The following is an 18,911-nucleotide window of genomic DNA, read 5'->3' as shown; positions in this document are numbered from 1 at the left end:
AGCTCTTTTAGAGTATTTCAACTATCTAAAAATGTTAAATGAGTGATGATCAACATGTATGAGAACATGCACATGCAACCATTGCATCAATTGCTTCTTAATATTGCAGTTAATTTTCTCAACGGTTTGCAAAGTTTTTCTGTTATAATGACTTCAGTTTTATATAAGAATAACTTATTATTATCAGATATATATTTGAATAAAATTTATTCTTGGCAATGAGAGAGGTTTCCTTCCTCTAAAAAAAAAAATATAGATAATTTTTTTTTTAAGTTTAAAACATGGAAATTTATAATAAAATGAATGAATTCATCCCTTTGTTTGGATAATCCTCCTAATTATACACCTAATAAAACTGTCAATGGAGAATAATGTACAACCTAGGGAGATATATAGTGAATAAATCTCTCACTTATAATTAATTATACTTAATTGATATCAAAACACAGTCTGTGTCTCTTTGATTAGAAGTCTTTGATCCTCTGATTAGTAAAAACAAGAAGATTGTTGAGATTTTAAAATCATAAACAATATACATTTTAGTGGCAAAATTTGAATACATGTATCTACTACTGAATAAAAATTTCCATGCATTGGTTGATTATCAAAATGATTTTGTATTCTTCTTTAGTTCCACACTGATTTGTACAACAATCCACTGTTTGTGAAAATTTGTCTATACATTAAAAGTTAATAAATATCTCAAAGCTTCATACTAATTCAAGTATAGGCACTAAAATATTACTTTATTTGATGTCATACCATTATGACGAATCAATGGTTATCTATTTCAACATAAATTGATTGATTAATTTTTGGTTGCTTTTCGCTGCATTAGCACAAAAAGGCTATATTGTGGCAATACAATATATTGTAACTCTTATTGACAATTAAGCTTTTAGGAATTTTATAACAATTACACTTACTACTTCAATGCAATACATAAACAAAGTTAAGACTACATGTATTTTCCTATTTTGAATTTATTTTTCTTATGTTAAACTTTTTTGTTTATTATATAAAAGGTCTAGAAGTATTGGCAAACATTAAAAGTCTTTTATTTCAAATGCTGGAAATATAGCAAATTTGTAAGAAGATCTGGTAAATCTTATAAACTCTCAGTAATATTAATACTCTCTATTCATCTTTGGGGTATCTAGTTTAAAATATTTGTGGTGTGACCCGCCAAACCAACCAAGATGGCCGCCATGGCTAAAAATAGAACATAGGGGTAAAATGCAGTTTGTACATCTCATTCCAAACTGATGAACTGTACACTGTAAAATTTTCTTCAAAATTACATGTCTTAGACTGAGTATTACAAATTCAAATCTTGTAAAAAGATACAAATTACCTTCCGATTTTGTCATAATCTCAACAAAAAAATATTTTGAAATCGAATGTCGTTATTTAATGATATTTCATCAATTAAAAAAGTGACAACATAGGTGTTTCCTTTAACATTCAATTTATAAATTTTTATTTTGCCATTTCTCTCTTGCATGCCGAGTCAATGTGCACGCAACTGTGTGTTAGTGTATAGGGAGCTACGATCTTTTTCTGCATGACTCGAACACTTGTAACTAGGTTGTCAAACTTATATCCGGGATAGATGGAAAAGACACCAACATTCTCCGAACGTTAAACAAATATCAAAATCATAATATTCTTAGTTAATACATACATCACGCTGTCCGATTCAGATTGACCAACTCATCTCTCTGAATCTCTCTTTTTTTTTTTTTTTTTTTTTTTGTGAAAACGACGTGGATGCACGTGCTGTCGTGCCTCCGGGTAGCTACGCCCCTGGATTTTATATATCTTTTACAAAAATCTTCTCCTCTGAAACTGCTGGGCCAAATTAAACCAAACTTGGCCACAATCATTTTTGGGGTATCTAGTTTAAAAAATGTGTGGCCTGACCCGCCAAATCAACCAAGATGGCCGCCATGGCTAAAAATAGAACATAGGGGTAAAAGGCAGCTTTTGGCTTATAACTCAAAAACCAAAGCATTTAGAGCAAAATATCTGACATGGGATGTAATTGTTAATCAGGTCAAGATCTATCTGCCCTGAAATTTTCAGATAAATCAGATTCAGAGAACGTGTTGTTGGGTTGCTGCCCCTGAATTGGTAATTTTAAGGAAATTTTGCTGTTTTTGGTTATTATCTTAAATATTATTATAGATAGAGATAAACTGTAAACAGCAATAATGTTCAGCAAAGTAAGATTTACAAATAAGTCGACATGACCAAAATGGTCAATCGACCCCTAAGGAGTTATTGTCCTTTATAGTCAATTTTATACACTTCATAAAATTTGTAAATTTTTACTACCGGTAACATTTTTCACAGAAACTACTGGGCCAAGTTCATTATAGATAGTGATAATTGTAAGCAGCAAGAATGTTCAGTAAAGTAAGATGTACAAACACATCACCATCACCAAAACACAATTTTGTCATGAACTGTCTGCTTCCTTTGTTTAATATTCACATAGACCAAGGTGAGCGACACTGATGTACTACAAACACATCACTATCACCAAAACACAATTTTGTCATGAATCTATCTGCGTCCTTTGTTTAATATTCACATAGACCAATGTGAGCAACACAGGCTCTTTAGAGTCTCTAGTTCAAAACACTCTCCAATATAAAAGCTAATTTTTCCAGAAGAGAGACATTTTCGTGTGTCAGGAGCCATAAAAATTTGGAAGATTTATATAAAGTTTTAAGAAGATCGTTGACATGCCTAATTCATGGATTTTTAAATGGCACAATAGCTAGACCCTTACTTTCTATCAAATCCTTACTTACTATCAATTTATTCAATATTGATTTATATAACACAATTGTTTAGAATTTCACTAAAAAATATTTCAGTGTTGTTTAATATAGAGCCTGTAATTCAGTGGTTGTCATTTGTTTATGTGTTACATATTTGTTTTTTGTTCATTTTTTCTCATCACTTGGTGTCCATCGTCCCGCATCCGTCGTCTGTAAACTTTTACAAAAATCTTCTCCTCTGAAACTACTGTGCCAATCTTAACCAAACTTGGTCACAATCATCCTTGGGGTATCTAGTTTAGAAAATGTGTCCGATGACCTGGCCATCAAACCAAGATGGCCGCCATGGCTAAAAATAGAAAACAGGGGTAAAATGTGTATTTTGGCTTGTATATCTTTGAAACCAAAGCATTTAGAGCAAATCTGACATGGGGTAAAATTGTTGATCAGGTCAAGATCTCTATGCCCTGAAATTTCCAACAGTTTAGGAATTAGGGGCCAAAAAGGGGCCCAAATAAGCATTTTTCTTGGTTTTTGCACCATATCTTTAGTATAAGTAAATAGAAATCTATGAAATTTTATCACAAGGTTTATGACAGTATAAAAGGAAGGTTGGTATTGATTTTGGGGGTTTTGGTCCCAACAGTTTAGGAATAAAGGGCCCAAAGGGTCCAAATTAAACTTTGTTTGATTTCATTAAAAATTGAATAATTGGGGTTCTTTGATATGCCAAATCTAACTGTGTATGTAGATTCTTAATTTCTGGTTCCGTTTTCAAATTGGTCTACATTAAGGTCCAAAGTGTCCAAAATTAAACTTAGTTTGATTTTAACAAAAATTGAATCCTTAGGGTTCTTCGATATGCTGAATCTGAAAATGTACTTAGAATTTTGATTATTGGCCCAGTTTTCAAGTTGGTCCAAATCGGGGTCCAAAATTAAACTTTGTTTGATTTCATCTAAAAATGAATAATTGGGGTTCTTTGATATGCCAAATCTAACTGTGTATGTAGATTCTTCATTTTTGGTCCCGTTTTCAAATTGGTCTACATAAAAGTCCAAAGGGTCCAAAATTAAACTAAGTTTGATTTTAACAAAAATTGAATTCTTGGGCTTCTTTGATATGCTGAATCTAAACATGTTCTTAGATTTTTGATTATTGGCCCAGTTTTCAAGTTGGTCCAAATCAGGATCCAAAATTATTATATAAAGTATTGAGCAATAGCAAGAAATTTTCAATTGCACAGTATTCAGCCAGAGCAAGAAATCTTCAATTACACAGTATTGTGCAATAGTAAGACATTTTCCATTGCACAGTATTGCGCAATAGCAAGAAATCTTCAATTGCACAGTATTGTGCAATAGCAAGTATTTTCAATTGCACGGTATTGCGCAATAGCAAGAAATATATAATTGCATAATACTGCGCAATATCAAGAAATTTTCAATTTTTTTTTAGTTATCTTTCTTTGTCCAGAATAGTAGTTGAATCAACTTGAATCATTGTTTTATACAATATACAATGTATATTCACTTTTACATGTTTTACTACCAACTGATAAATTAAAACAATTTTTACCCTTCAGTGATAACAAGCACTTTTTTAATATTTTATGATGTATTTAAATGAGTAGTTTAATTGTTGCAAACTCCATTAGAAATTCGAATTGAGATCAGTTTTGGAATAAGGGAAAGGGGAGTGTGAAAAAAAAATTGGGGGTAGGGGTTCAATTTTTCTCATTTCAGATTTCATAAATAAAAAGATAATTTCTTCAAACATATTTTTGAGAGGATTAATATTCAACAGCATATATAGTAGTCCAGTCATTCTAGCCAAAATATGACCAAACCTCAAACTAATTGCAACAGAATGTTCTTCTAGTTTTTCTAGCTGCTTTAGGTCTACTGTTGAACATAAAAAAAATTGAAAATGGTTGGATAAAGGGAAATTGTTAATTTTGGGTGAAAACCTGGATTTTTGGTGAAAAATCGCTCAAAACTGGTAATTTGCCGTGACTCAAAAGCAAAAATAGCAACTTGCATAATTTTTAATCAAGTCGATAGATCTTAAAACAGTAATGAATTTTTAAAACTATGATGAACTTCAAAGTACAGGAAGTTGAAAATTTTGGGTGAAAACCTTGGATTTTGATGAAAAATCGCCGAAAACTGGAGATTTGCCGTGACTAAAACATTAAAACAGCAATGTACACAATTTTTAAGCAAGTCAATAGATCTTGTAACAGTTATCTTTTTTTTTTAAAGTTTGATGAACTGCAAAGTTCTGGAAATCGAAAATTTTGGGTGAAAGACTTGGATTTTGATGAAAGAAATCGCTGAAAACTGGAAATTTGTTGTGACTAATAAACGAAAATAGCAACGTACATAATTTTTGATCAAGTCAATAGATCTTATAACAGTAATGAATTTTTTTAAACTATGACAAATTTTAAAGTATAGGAAGTAAAAATTTTGGGGAAAAATCATTAAAAACTGGGACTTTATGATTTCGTAATAAATATCAAATTACTATAGTATATCATGAGTCTTCAAATTAATTTTATATATGTTTAAAAGTGTTAAGATGGATCAAATAATGATCAATTCGTTATTTCAATAGATCTTATAACAACTATAAAAGCCGATTGACAGATATGATACTTTTTTTTGAAACCAAAATATTTACTCTATATGATAACAAAAAAATGCAATGTTTGACCAAAACCCCTTAATTGTGCTAATAATGTTTTTTGCGTATTCTACATAAATCTTTTGAAGTTGATTGTCACTTAATTGTCCATGTCAACTGTTTTGCTCGAATTTGTACAACCATTTCCTTTACATTCGCCACAAGCTACATTTAAGTCCGTTTTTTTCTACAAGTAAATCATTTAGATTTGAAAGGATTTCTATCTGTGAAAATTTTGTGCCTATGATTCCTTTGGTGCGCCGCTGGTGAATGGCACCTTTATTATCTGGACCCGAAGCATATCCATCTGACAAATACAACTATAGTATTACTGTATTTCCGTTCAACGCTGTCAACGTACCTTTGACAAATTTCACCGAAAGAAAGTCCGCTTTGCCAGTGTATACGATGGAGAAGAGAGCCGCCATCAATGACATACTGAGTTTCGTAATTTTCGTTCATTTCAATTGAGGGAACGTAGGTGGTTTGTTGTAAGGCAATATTGCTGTCCCTATCCAATATACCCTCATTTTCCAGTGGCAGTCGAAATTTCCCCCGACTATCATCCCTTATGGCCTCTATTATGACAAGACCTACCTCATTTATTGTGAACTAGTTCTTGGCCTGAATATGCATGAAATACTTTCCACTGGACGTTAAGCAACCAACAATCAATCAATCAATCTTGACGTAAGATTTTTATTTATCAGAAAATGTGCCCTATTGCTCGTGCAATAGCCTTTCCGCTAGTCATATGAGTTACTGCATTTGGTGCATACATTGTTTCAAGTAGCTCAATAATTCCTGATCCTTCCATCAAGTGACCAATGGCGCCTACAAAACTCATTTCTAAATGGAAGCCTTCAAGTCTTAAGATAACTGACTTTAAAGGACTGTTCGATGGTTCATTTTTAATAATGGTCATTGTCTTCAATAGAGGGGTTGATCAAATGTCAAAATAGGTACACCCTGTTGAGCCTTTGCTTGCTTGCCTATGAAGGTAAGTGTTGAATTTATACATGTGAGATCACTAGGATTCATGTTTATCGTTGGCAAAAAAACAACAGATGATTTTCCCGGGTAGTCACCGACCATCACTTTGTGCATAGTTGCTGACCAACTGGGTCGGTTGCATGTCAAAGGCAATCATACTTTTGACAGAAGGTCTTACTTCCACGTTGTATCTATCATATTTGGCTCATAATTCATGGTTGCGAACTCTGCCTGTAACGATTGTTTAGATTGCATCTTATGACATTCTATGTTAAATTTTGCAAGGTCAGAGACTTCCTTTTGTGTGCGAGACAGCCTAGGGACAGCTTTGTCAAGTCTGAATCCCGGAGTGACAGCTGCAATCATACCCATACCATGAAATGTTCCATGACCACCATCTAAAGTTCGCAGATTATGGTCTACATTATCAGCTATGTACTGGATGAAAGTGCCATTCCCAAACTGTGTGTCGGTTCTGTCATGAGCAGCAGCAGCAGCATTAAGTTCAAAACGTTGAACCTCAAGCAAAAAAAAGAGTGTTCAAAGTGTCCAATTAAAATCATGATCCAAAGTGATGTTGCATTTGTACACTGAGGGTAATTTGAAGCGGTGCAATAAGTGTTCTAGGTCGGGAAGCCTGAATAATAGCCTGGCCAACAGATGCAACTTTAACAGTAGAGTCGTTTTGACTAAATAATGCACGTAGTAATTTTTGTAACGAATCTGGGACAAAGGCAATGTTTTGCTCTGAGTTTATATCAACAAAAGACGGATACACAGCTTTTGAATCGATTGTACCATTTCTGATTTGGCTGGCCCTATTAACAGTGTCGCATCCTTTTTCTCTTAGTTGTGTTATTTCTTCACCATTTTTTAGAGACACCCGACAAAAAACACAAGCATCCATCATTACCTAAAAAATGATAAAACTGTTAAGTTGAGATTCAATTATTTTGATTTTGCTTGCATATTATTTTTATCATATTAGATTTGTTTTGAATACAATATCAAAAAAGATATATGTTGATTTATAAACAATTAATTATTCCGATGTAGTGTCTTTTCTCAGTTGAAATATGGTAGCTTCAACTCTGAAGAATGTTAAATACGTATAAAAATATATAAGTTTTATATTAACTTACCAGAATGAAAAGGATGGAACCTAGATGCGTCGTCTGCAGCTATTGACCATTACGAGTTGTCTCCCATATCGCCATTCTCAATCTACGGGCGCCATATCCATGATATCTTTCCATGATATTTGAGGTAAAATCTAGATTTTTTTGGGGGCAAAATTCACAACTTTCCCCTATTTCGATTTTTCTCGATTTTTGATATGTTTCTTATACGTTATGTTTCTATCGAATTCCGCAAAAACATTCTGTTGCAATTAGTTTGAGGTATAACCATAGAATGACTGGACTAGAGTGAATTGCTCAAAGGCAAAACAAAAAATTTAAGTTCATTAGACCACATTCATTCTGTGTCAGAAACCTATGCTGTGTCAATTATTTAATCACAATCCAAATTTAGAGCTGAATCCAGCTTGAATGTTGTGTCCATACTTGCCCCAACCGTTCAGGGTTCAACCTCTGCGGTCGTATAAAGCTGTGCCCTGCGGAGCATCTGGTTGGTTATTATCTTGAATACTATTATAGAAAGAGATAAACTGTAAACAGCAACAATGTTCAGCAAAGTGAGACATATAAATAAGTCAAATGACCAAAATTGTATGTCAACCCCCTAAGGAGTTATTGCCCTTCATAGTCAATTTTTATACGACCGCAAATTTTGAAAAAAATTTCGTCCTATATTGCTATCACGTTGGCGTCGTCGTCGGCGTCGTCGTCGTCGTCGTCGTCGTCCGAATACTTTTAGTTTTCGCACTCTAACTTTAGTAAAAGTTAATAGAAATCTATGAAATTTTAACACAAGGTTTATGACCATAAAAGGAAGGTTGGTATTGATTTTGGGAGTTTTGGTCCCAATATTTTAGGAATTAGGGGCCAAAAAGGGCCCAAATAAGCATTTTCTTGGTTTTCGCACTATAACTTTAGTTTAAGTTAATAGAAATCTATGAAATTTTGACACAAGGTTGATGACCACAAAAGAAAGGTTGGGATTGATTTTGGGAGTTTTGGTTTCAACAGTTTAGGAATAAGGGGCAAAAAAAGGGCCCAAATAAGCATTATTCTGGGTTTTCGCACAATAACTTTAGTTTAAGTAAATAGAAATCAATGAAATTTAAACATAATGTTTATGACCACAAAAGGAAGATTGGTATTGATTTTGGGAGTTTAGGTCCCAACAGTTTAGGAATTAGGGGCCAAAAAGGGACCCAAATAAGCATTATTCTTGGTTTTCGCACCATAACTTTAGTATAAGTAAATAGAAATCTATGAAATTTAAACACAAGGTTAATGACCATAAAAGGAAAGTTGGTATTGATTTTGGGAGTTTTGGTCCCAACAGTTTAGGAAAAAGGGGCCCAAAGGGTCCAAAATTAAACTTTGTTTGATTTCATCAAAATTGAATAATTGGGGTTCTTTGATATGCCGAATCTAACTGTGTATGTAGATTCTTAACTTTTGGTCCTGTTTTCAAATTGGTCTACATTAAGGTCCAAAGGGTCCAAAATTAAACTTAGTTTGATTTTGACAAAAAATGAATCGGTTGGGTTCTTTGATATGTTGAATCTAAAAATGTACTTAAATTCTTGATTATTGGCCTAGTTTTCAAGTTGGTCCAAATCTGGGTCCAAAATTAAACTTTATTTGATTTCATCAAAAATTGAATAAATGGGGTTCGTTGATATGCCAAAACTTACTGTGTATGTAGATTCTTCATTTTTGGTCCCGTTTTCAAATTGGCCTACATTAAGGTCCAAAGGGTCCATTATTAAACTAAGTTTGATTTTAACAAAAAATAAATTATTGGGCCTCTTTGATATGCTGAATCTAAACATGTACTTAGATTTTTGATTATGGGCCCAGTTTTCAAGTTGGTCAAAATCAGGATCTAAAATTATTATATTAAGTATTGTGCAATAGCAAGTCTTTTCAATTGCACAGTATTGTGCAATGGCAAGAAATATCTAATTTCACAATATTGTGAAATAGCAATTTTTTTTTTAATTAGAGTTATCTTTCTTTGTCTAGAATAGTAAGCAAGAAATATCTTATTGCAAGAATTTTTTTTTAATTGGAGTTATCTTTCTTTGTCCAGAATCAACTTAAATCTTTGTTATATACAATATACAATGTATATTCACTTTTTACTACCAACTGATAAATTTAAATGGTCTTTACCATTCAGTGATAACAAGCAGTTTTTTTACATCTTAATATTTTATGATGTATTTAAATGAGTAGTTATTGTTGCAAACTCCATTAGAATATTTTAATTGAGATTAGTTTTGGAATAAGGGAAAGGGGGATGTGATTAAAAAATTGGGTTCAATTTTTCTCATTTGAAATTTCATAAATAAAAAGAAAATTTCTTCAAACATTTTTTTGAGAGGATTAATATTCAACAGCATAGTGAATTGCTCTAAGAGAAAACAAAAAATTTAAGTTCATTAGAACACATTTATTCTGTGTCAGAAACCTATGCTGTGTCAACTATTTAATCACAATCCAAATTTAGAGCTGAATCCAGCTTGAATGTTGTGTCCATACTTGCCCCAACCGTTCAGGGTTCAACCTCTGCGGTCGTATAAAGCTACGCCCTGCGAAGCATCTGGTTAACAACTTTTCGTCATTTTTTGTAACTTGTACAAAAAATTTTCTTCTTCTACTTAGCCAAATTTACCAAACTTTGCCACAATTATCATTGTGGTATATAGTTTATAAAATGTGTCTGATGACCCTGCCTACCAAACAAAATGGCCGACATGGCTAAAATTAGAACATAGTAGTAAAATGCTGTATTTGCTTTATATCTTTGAAACTAAGACATTTAAGGATGTCTGCTTGTCATATTTTGGAATTTTTGTCAGATTTTCAGAATCCTCTGGCTTTATCCTTTTGAATGCCTTTAAATTTTTTCCCCATGAACCCCCATTTTTCTTTTTATAAATCTTGTACATGTATTATTATAAGTCATTTGTAAAAGTCATATAAAATTTTATTTATTTTTTGATAGTATTTGAGAACTTTAACTAGTCAATGATAAATCTACGAAAAATTAAGAGAGAAAATTTTTCCGCCAAAATTCCAATGGCTAATATCTCGAAAACAAGCACATTGATCCCTATATTTTTTTTGCTTTTTTGATTCCTCAATTTATTCCCTATCAATGCATATTAATAGTTTTCTGAAAAATTATTTATTTTGAAACTGAGCAGCGAACATCCTTAAATGTCCATCAGAATCAGATCTGTCCCCTCACAAATTTTCAGATGAATCCGACAACGAACCTGTTGTTGGGTTGCTGCCCTAAAATTGGTAATTTTAAGGAAATTTTGCAGTTTTTGGTTATTATCTTGAATACTATTATAGATAGAGATAAACTGTAAACAGCAATAATGTTCTGCAAAGTAAGATCTACAAATAAGTCAACATGACCAAAATTGTCAGAGGATCCCTTAAGGAGTTATTGCCCTTTATAGTCAATATTGAACAACATTTCATCATTTTTAGCTTTTCTCATCACTTGGCGTCCGTTGTCCGTCGTCGTCGTCGTCCATCGTTAGCTTTTACAAAAATCTTCTCCTCTGAAATTACTGGGCCAAATTAAACCAAACTTGGCCACAATCATCATAAGGGTATCTATTTAAAAAAATGTGTCCCTTGGCCTGGCCAACCATCCAAGATGGCCGCCATGGCTAAAAATAGAACATGGGGGTAAAATGCAGTTTTTGGCTTATAACTCAAAAACCAAAGCATTTAGAGCAAATCTGACATGGGGTAAAATTGTTTATCAGGTCAAGATCTATCTGCCCTCAAATTTTCAGATGAATCGGACAACCTGTTGTTGGGTTGCTGCCCCTGAATTGGTAATTTTAAGGAAATTTTGCTGTTTTTGGTTATCTTGAATATTATTATGGATAGAGATAAACAGTATACAGCAATAATGTTCATCAAAGTAAGATTTACAAATAAGTCAACATGACCGATATGGTCAGTTGACCCCTTTAGGAGTTATTGCCCTTTTTAGTCAATTTTTAACCATTTTTAGCTCACCTGGCCCGAAGGGCCAAGTGAGCTTTTCTCATCACTTGGCGTCCGGCGTCGTTAACTTTTACAAAAATCTTCTCCTCTGAAACTGCTGGGCCAAATTAATCCAAACTTTGCCTTAATCATCATTGGGGTATCTAGTTTAAAAATTGTATGGTGTGACCCGGCCAACCAACCAAGATGGCCGCCATGGCTAAAAATAGAACATAGGGGTAAAATGCAGTTTTTGGCTTATAACTCAAAAACCAAAGCATTTAGAGCAAATCTGACATGGGGTAAAAATGTTCATCAGGTCAAGATCTATCTAAATTTTCAGATGAATCAGACAACCTGTTGTTGGGTTGCTGCCCCTAAATTGGTAATTTTACGGAAATTTTGCTGTTTTTGGTTATTATATTGAATATTATTATAGATAGAGATAAACTGTAAACAGCAATAATGTTCAGCAAAGTAAGATCTACAAATAAGTTAACATGACTGAAATGGTCAAATGACCCCTTTAGGAGTTATTGCCCTTTTTAGTCGATTTTTAACCATTTTTTGTAGATCTTAGTAATCTTTTACAAAAATCTTCTCCTCTGAAACAACTTGGCCAAATTAAACCAAACTTGGCCACAACTATCATTGGGGTATCTAGTTTAAAAAATGTGTGGCGTGACCAGGCCAACCACCCAAGATGGCCGCCACAACTAAAAATAGAACATAGGGGTAAAATGCAGTTTTTGGCTTATAACTCAAAAACCAAGCATTTAGAGCAAATCTGACAGGGTAAAATGATTCATCAGGTCAAGATCTATCTGACCTGAATTTTTCAGGTGAATCGGACAACCCGTTGTTGGGTTGCTGCCCCTGAATTGGCAATTTCAAGGAAATTTTGCTGTTTTTGGTTATTATCTTGAATATTATTAGCTCACCTGGCCCAAAGGGCCAAGTGAGCTTTTCCCATCACTTGGCGTCCGGCGTCTGTCGCTGTCGTCCGTCCTCGTTAGCTTTTACAAAAATCTTCTCCTCTGAAACTACTGGGACAAATTAATCCAAACTTGGCAACAATCATCTTTGGGGTATCTAGTTTTAAAAATGTGTGGCGTGACCCGTTCAACCAACAAAGAAGACAAGAAGATGGCCATGGGCTAAAAATAGAACATAGGGGTAAAATGCAGTTTTTGGCTTATAACTCAAAAACCAAAGCATTTAGAGCAAATCTGACATGGGGTTTAATTGTTTAGCAGATTAATATCTATCTGCCCTACAATTTTCAAATGAATCTGACAACCCGTTGTTGGGTTGCTGCCCGTGAATAGGTAATTTATATTAATCTAAAAATCTGTATACTTTTTGGTTTTGATTCAAAATTTTATTTTAGTGATATTTAGTTTTTTGTAAAAAAAAAAACAGGTTTGGGGGTTTCACATGTCCTGTCGTGTCTGGAAAACAATATATGGTTATTGCTTCAAACTTTCTCAGAAACTATTTATGATTATTGCACAAAACTTCCACTCAAGAAGTCGGGCGTATCATGCGCTCATGGCGCAGCTGTTTATTAACAATTTTCATAAAATTTGTAAATTTTTAATAATATTTTCCACTGAAACTACTGGGCCAAGTTCATTATAGATAGAGATAATTGTTAGCAGCATTAATGTTCAGTAAAGTAAGATGTACAAACACATCACCATCACCAAAACACAATTTTGTCATGAATCCATCTGTTCTTTGTTTAATATTCACATAGACCAAGGTGAGCGACACAGGCTCTTTAGAGCCTCTAGTTGTAATTGTACAAAAATCTTCTTTTCTAAAACTATGGGCCAAATTTAACCAAACTTGGCCACAATCATTACTAGGATATCTATTAAAAAAAGTGTCTAATGACCCAGCCTGCCAACAAAGATGGCTGACATCAGTAAATACAATAACAGGTGAGCGACACAGGCTCTTGAGAGCCTCTAGTTTACATAAATAAGGCTGTTTAAGTTTTCTCGTTTGAATTGTTTTACATTGTCTTATTGGGGCCTTTTAAGGCTGACTATATGCGGTATGGGCTTTGCTCATTGTTGAAGGATGTATGGTGACCTATAATTGTTAATGTTTGTATCATTTTGGTCTTTTAGTTGTCTCATTGGCAATCATACCACATCTTCTTTTTTATATATAAGCATGGCATACGTTTTATTTATATACATCTTTGTCAAGATCAAAATATTACCTTAACAGAGGTTAACAGAGATGAAGAAATAACATCAACTGGTGAAATATAAGATTGATTGCAACTTGTTTGGATAATGCCGACACATGTTACATTGGGAGCCCGTTTGTTGTAACAAATAAATAATAATGTCATGTGATCTGACAATGACCTCACAATCTTTTATCGTCCGCCATGCTATTATGTTAATTCTTGCACAATTCACACATGCAGAAGCCATTTATCTTTCACAATCTTAAACAAAAATAACCAAATATTGCATGTACAGTTAATTAAAAAATTAAATGTCATCAAATAGATCAGATTTTCACCCATGACTCAAATCGACTGGGTTGACATTTCTGTCATTGGGGGTATGATCTATAAAATGGGATTAAATTTGGCATCATTTGAAGGTCTAGAGAACCTTAACAACCATAAATAATAAATAAATTTGGTGTTTTTACTATCTTCTGATTGGTTAAAATTATTAGTTTTATTTTCAATGTTGTCAATTTTGATGGCAACACGCCCTCTCCCGTTGTGTATTCATACGCCAACATGTGTGTACATTGTTATTGTTAATATAAATAATATAAAAGTCCTTTGAGCCTTATTTTTGATAGAAATTTATTTATAATGAATGGCAATAATTTATTTTGACTTTATTGAACCATAAAACTAATTTTTGACTCTTCACATTTCACATAATCCACTTCGCGGATTATTCAATGTGAAAAGTCAAAAATTAGTTTTATGGTTCAATAAAGTCAAAAAAGATAATAGCCACTCATTAAATACATACAAAAATTGGTAATACTAAAACGCTATATTCTATTATAAATGTCAAGATGATAATGATAATAAGTGTGCAGCTTATTTTCTTGTTTTGGCAAAAGATTCTGACTCATATTGCTTGACTTTAAAGTTAAAACAAAATTTGTATAGAATTAAATTTAACTATATATCAGCGTAAATAAATGTAAATATGCAAAGGCATGACAATACATTAATTATATATATTTTTGTCTAAAAATAGAATATTACTTTACCAGTATCATGAGTAAACTTCACTTAGAATTACATTTGAGCGCAAAATAAATCTATTTGTGAGTTGGCTGAATCTATGAGGTCTGAAGTTCAACATATGAATGGAATTTTTGCATTCCTTTACATAGAGGAAAATTTCCGTTTGTGAGGCGGCTAAATATATTTGGGGTTTAAAGTTCGTCCAATGAACAGAATTTTTTATTACATTTTTTCATTAAACTACGTTTCAGCGTAAATTAAAAAGAATATACAAACACATGTCAGACATACATTTCGTTAATATCTAAAACAATACGTGCTAATGTGGCGTAAAGCAACCAACAATCAATCAATCTAAAACAATACTATATCTTTAACAGTATAATTCACATAGAATTACATTTAAGCGAAAGGAAAGTTTATTAGAGGCGACTAAATTCTGAAGATCACCACAGTAGTTCAACCAATCAGGGGGATGCTTATACCATTATCTATTTTTACAGCTGGATTTGGCAACTTTAATCAGAATTATAGATTAATGGAATGTTCTTAGTAGATTCAAAACATGGAATGATGAACTCTTTTAGCATAAGATAATTTGGATTTGGGTTCTGTGTATTTACGTTATTTGTTCAACTCTCCTTACTCTTAGAAATCTGATGGAATTTCGTGACCTAAATGGTTCTCCAAAATTAATATTTTTATATAGTATAGTAACAATTTGTCTTGTGTTTTGTAGACGGAATCAGAATTATTGTTGTATAGACTCAAAAGGATGGAACCGAATGATTTCAAGATATTTATAGCTCATGGGGAGTACGAATCCTTCGAAAATCGTGTTTACTTGGCAGGTGCCTGTAATGTTGGCAAGTCTTGTTTAGCTAGCATTTTGATTGGTGAAAAAATTTCTAAAAAATGGAACTCTACTAATGGGCTAACGATCTACTTTGGAAGAAATGGTATTCAACTCGAAGACAAGAAAATGGTTACGCTTGGGAAATGTATGTAAATGTATTACAAGAGTGCACACGCTGAAATGTCTTGCCTGCTTTACTGAACATTGCCTTTTCGTTGAGTCTTGAAGATAAAGGTTTTACTAAAAGCATCACAGAAACTCAGATCAGATAAATGCTGTCAGACAGACATATTCACATAACACTTTTTCATTCACAAAATATAATTGACCTATTGCTCATGATTATTGAAAAAAACCCAGACCCAACAAAAACAAAATTGACCAATGAACCATTTAAATATGAAATAGCATAAGCATCATCATGTTGAGTATTTTTGTTGCAGAAAGCTTGACATAGTGATCCAGCTGCGGCGGCGGCAGTAGCTATCTTCTTAAAACAGCTCTATATTTTAGAAGGTAGAATACCTGGATGCTTCATACTTTATTTATGGATGCCTCATGTTACGAAATTTCCGTCAGTCATATGTCCAATGTCCTTGACTTCATTTTCATGGTTCAGTGACTACTTGAAAAAAAAGTTTTTTTGTAATGTTATATTCTCTCTTTAATATTATAAGTAATAGGATAATTATATTTGGTATGTGCATACCTGGCAAGGTCCTCATGCCCCGTCAGACAGTTTTCACTTGACCTCGACCTCCTTTCATGGATCAGTGAACAAGGTTAAGTTTTGGTGGTCAAGTCCATATCTCAGATATTATAAGCAATAGGTCTAGTATATTCGGTATATGGAAGGACTGTAAGGTGTACACGTCCAACTTGCAGGTGTCATCTGACCTTGACCTTATTTTCATGGTTCAGTGGTTATTATATAAGTTTTTATACGCCCGTCGTTGACGGGACGTAGTATGGTATACCGTCGTCCACACTTCGGACAATAACTCAAAAACACTTTCACCAATTTCCATGAAACTTTGGTGAATTGTTTGTATCTATTGACGTAAGCTCCCTTTCGTTTTTTTTTAATTTCAGATTTTAAGTTTTGAATTTATGGGGCTTTATTCATAAAAAAAGGGGGGATTTTCAACACTTCGAACAATAACTCAAAAAGGCTTTCACCAATGTCCATGAAACTTTGGTGAATTGTTTATATCTATTGATGTAAACTCCCTTTCAATTTTTATATATTTCAGATTTTCAGTTTTGGATTTATGGGGCTTTATTCATAAAAAAAGGGGGATTTTTAACACTTCGGACAATAACTCAAAAAGGCTTTCACCAATGTCCATGAAACTTTGGTGAATTGTTTATATCTATTGATGTAATCTCCCTTTCAATTTTTATAAATTTCAGATTTTCAGTTTTGGATTTTATGGGGCTTTATTCATAAAAAAGGGGGATTTTTAACACTTTGGACAATAACTCAAAAAGGCTTCCACCAATGTCCATGAAACTTTGGTGAATTGTTTATATCTATTGATGTAAGCTCCATTTCAATTTTTTTTAAATTTCAGATTTTCAGTTTTGGATTTATGGGGCTTTATTCATAAAAAAAAGGGGGATTTTTAACACTTCGGACAAAAACTCAAAAAGGCTTTCACCAATGTCAATGAAACTTTGGTGAATTGTTAATATCTATTGATGTAAGCTCCCTTTCAATTTTTATAAATTTCAGATTTTACATTTCTGTGTTATGAATTTTTATGCTTAAAAAAAGGGGGATTTTCCAATTTAAAGCATAAAAGACAAGTTAAAAGAGCAACGGGCGTATCATGTGCTAAAGCGCAGCCCTTTATTGTTTATTGGTATGTTTTTCTCATACTTTATGCAAAAGGTCTACTATATTTGTTGTATGGAATGATTGTAAGGTGTACATGTCTAGCGGGCAGATTTCATCTGACATTGACCTCATTTTCATGGTTCAGTGGTCAAAGTTAAGTTTTTGAGTTTTGTTCTTTTTATCTAATACTATATGCCATAGGTCAACTATAATTGGTGTATGGAATTATTTTATGATCTATATGTCAGTCGTGCAGGTTATTTTTTACATTGACTTCATTTTCACAGTTCATTGCTCAGTGTTAAATTTTTGTGTTTTTGTTCTATTTTTCTTTAACTATAAGCAATAGGTGAACTATATTTGTTGTATGGAAGCATTGTTAGCTGTTCATGTCTGCTTGGCAGGGTTCATCTGACCTTGACCTCATTTTCATGGTTCATTGGTCAATGTTAAGTTATCTTGGTTTAAATGTTAAGTTTATGTGACAGTTTTAATAAAACTTTATATTTAAGACTATCAACATAATATCAATGATAAGAAAAGAAGGCGATACATTTCAGCGTGTGCACCCTTGTTTTTATTGAATTAAAAATCGTCACAAAATCTGTAAATGTACTAGCTAGATATTACTGTGAAAGTACTTTTATTCGTGGGGTACCAATTTTCGTGGTTTTCGTGGATGACTTAATCCACGAATTTAAGTGTCCAACGAAAAAAAACAACCATTGTCCAAATTAAGACATGGAAAGATCCCCATGAAGGTTTGACTACGTATATGATCTAGAGAATATATTGAATAACCTCAAAACTTAGAATAATCTAATAGCAGCAACAGAACTACAATTGTATGCAGGATTATACCCATTTAATCTTTGATAACCTAAACTGTACAACTTTTGATCTATTAATTTTCATAAAACAAGGTTTTTCTTCGATGAAAGTCAGATTTCCGGTATTGATATGCAAGTATGATAAAGTGTTCATTTTATATCCTCATAGTTCTCGTACATATGCGAAATAATAATTTAACGCTGGGCTTGATTTTGATAAGAATTATTTGATAACTATAGATACGCTAGAATCATTTGTTTATGATACTGTTTTCTTTAGGTGACATGTTTATGGCCTAACTAACATTTTTGATCGTCCTTAATCTGTTGATTACTTTATCTTGGGTTAATTAGAGTTGTCACTACGATTTACAGGATCAATGTTTACTTTGCAATTTCCTTCAATTCAAACTATTTGTAACCTTTGTTTCTAATGGCTTTAATTTTTCTAATTTTTTTTTAGAAAACTAAAATCCACGAATTTAAAAACCCACGAACATGTAAATATTGCTCTTTCACAGTAG

General features: G+C 32.8%; 1 protein-coding gene across 1 annotated transcript in view; it reads left to right on the top strand.

The window, feature by feature from the left end:
* The window catches only part of LOC134684928 (uncharacterized), a 99,355-nt gene that overhangs the window by 65,876 nt on the left and 14,568 nt on the right, over positions 1 to 18,911 (top strand). The window contains exon 15 of the mRNA XM_063544246.1: positions 15,601 to 15,862. Within this exon, the coding sequence (XP_063400316.1) occupies positions 15,601 to 15,862 (262 nt within the window). The remainder of the gene's footprint in view (positions 1 to 15,600; positions 15,863 to 18,911) is intronic.

This window comes from Mytilus trossulus, chromosome 9, assembly GCF_036588685.1.
Source record: "Mytilus trossulus isolate FHL-02 chromosome 9, PNRI_Mtr1.1.1.hap1, whole genome shotgun sequence".
Classification (NCBI taxonomy): domain Eukaryota; kingdom Metazoa; phylum Mollusca; class Bivalvia; order Mytilida; family Mytilidae; genus Mytilus; species Mytilus trossulus.
This window is presented reverse-complemented; position numbering and strand designations above follow the sequence as displayed.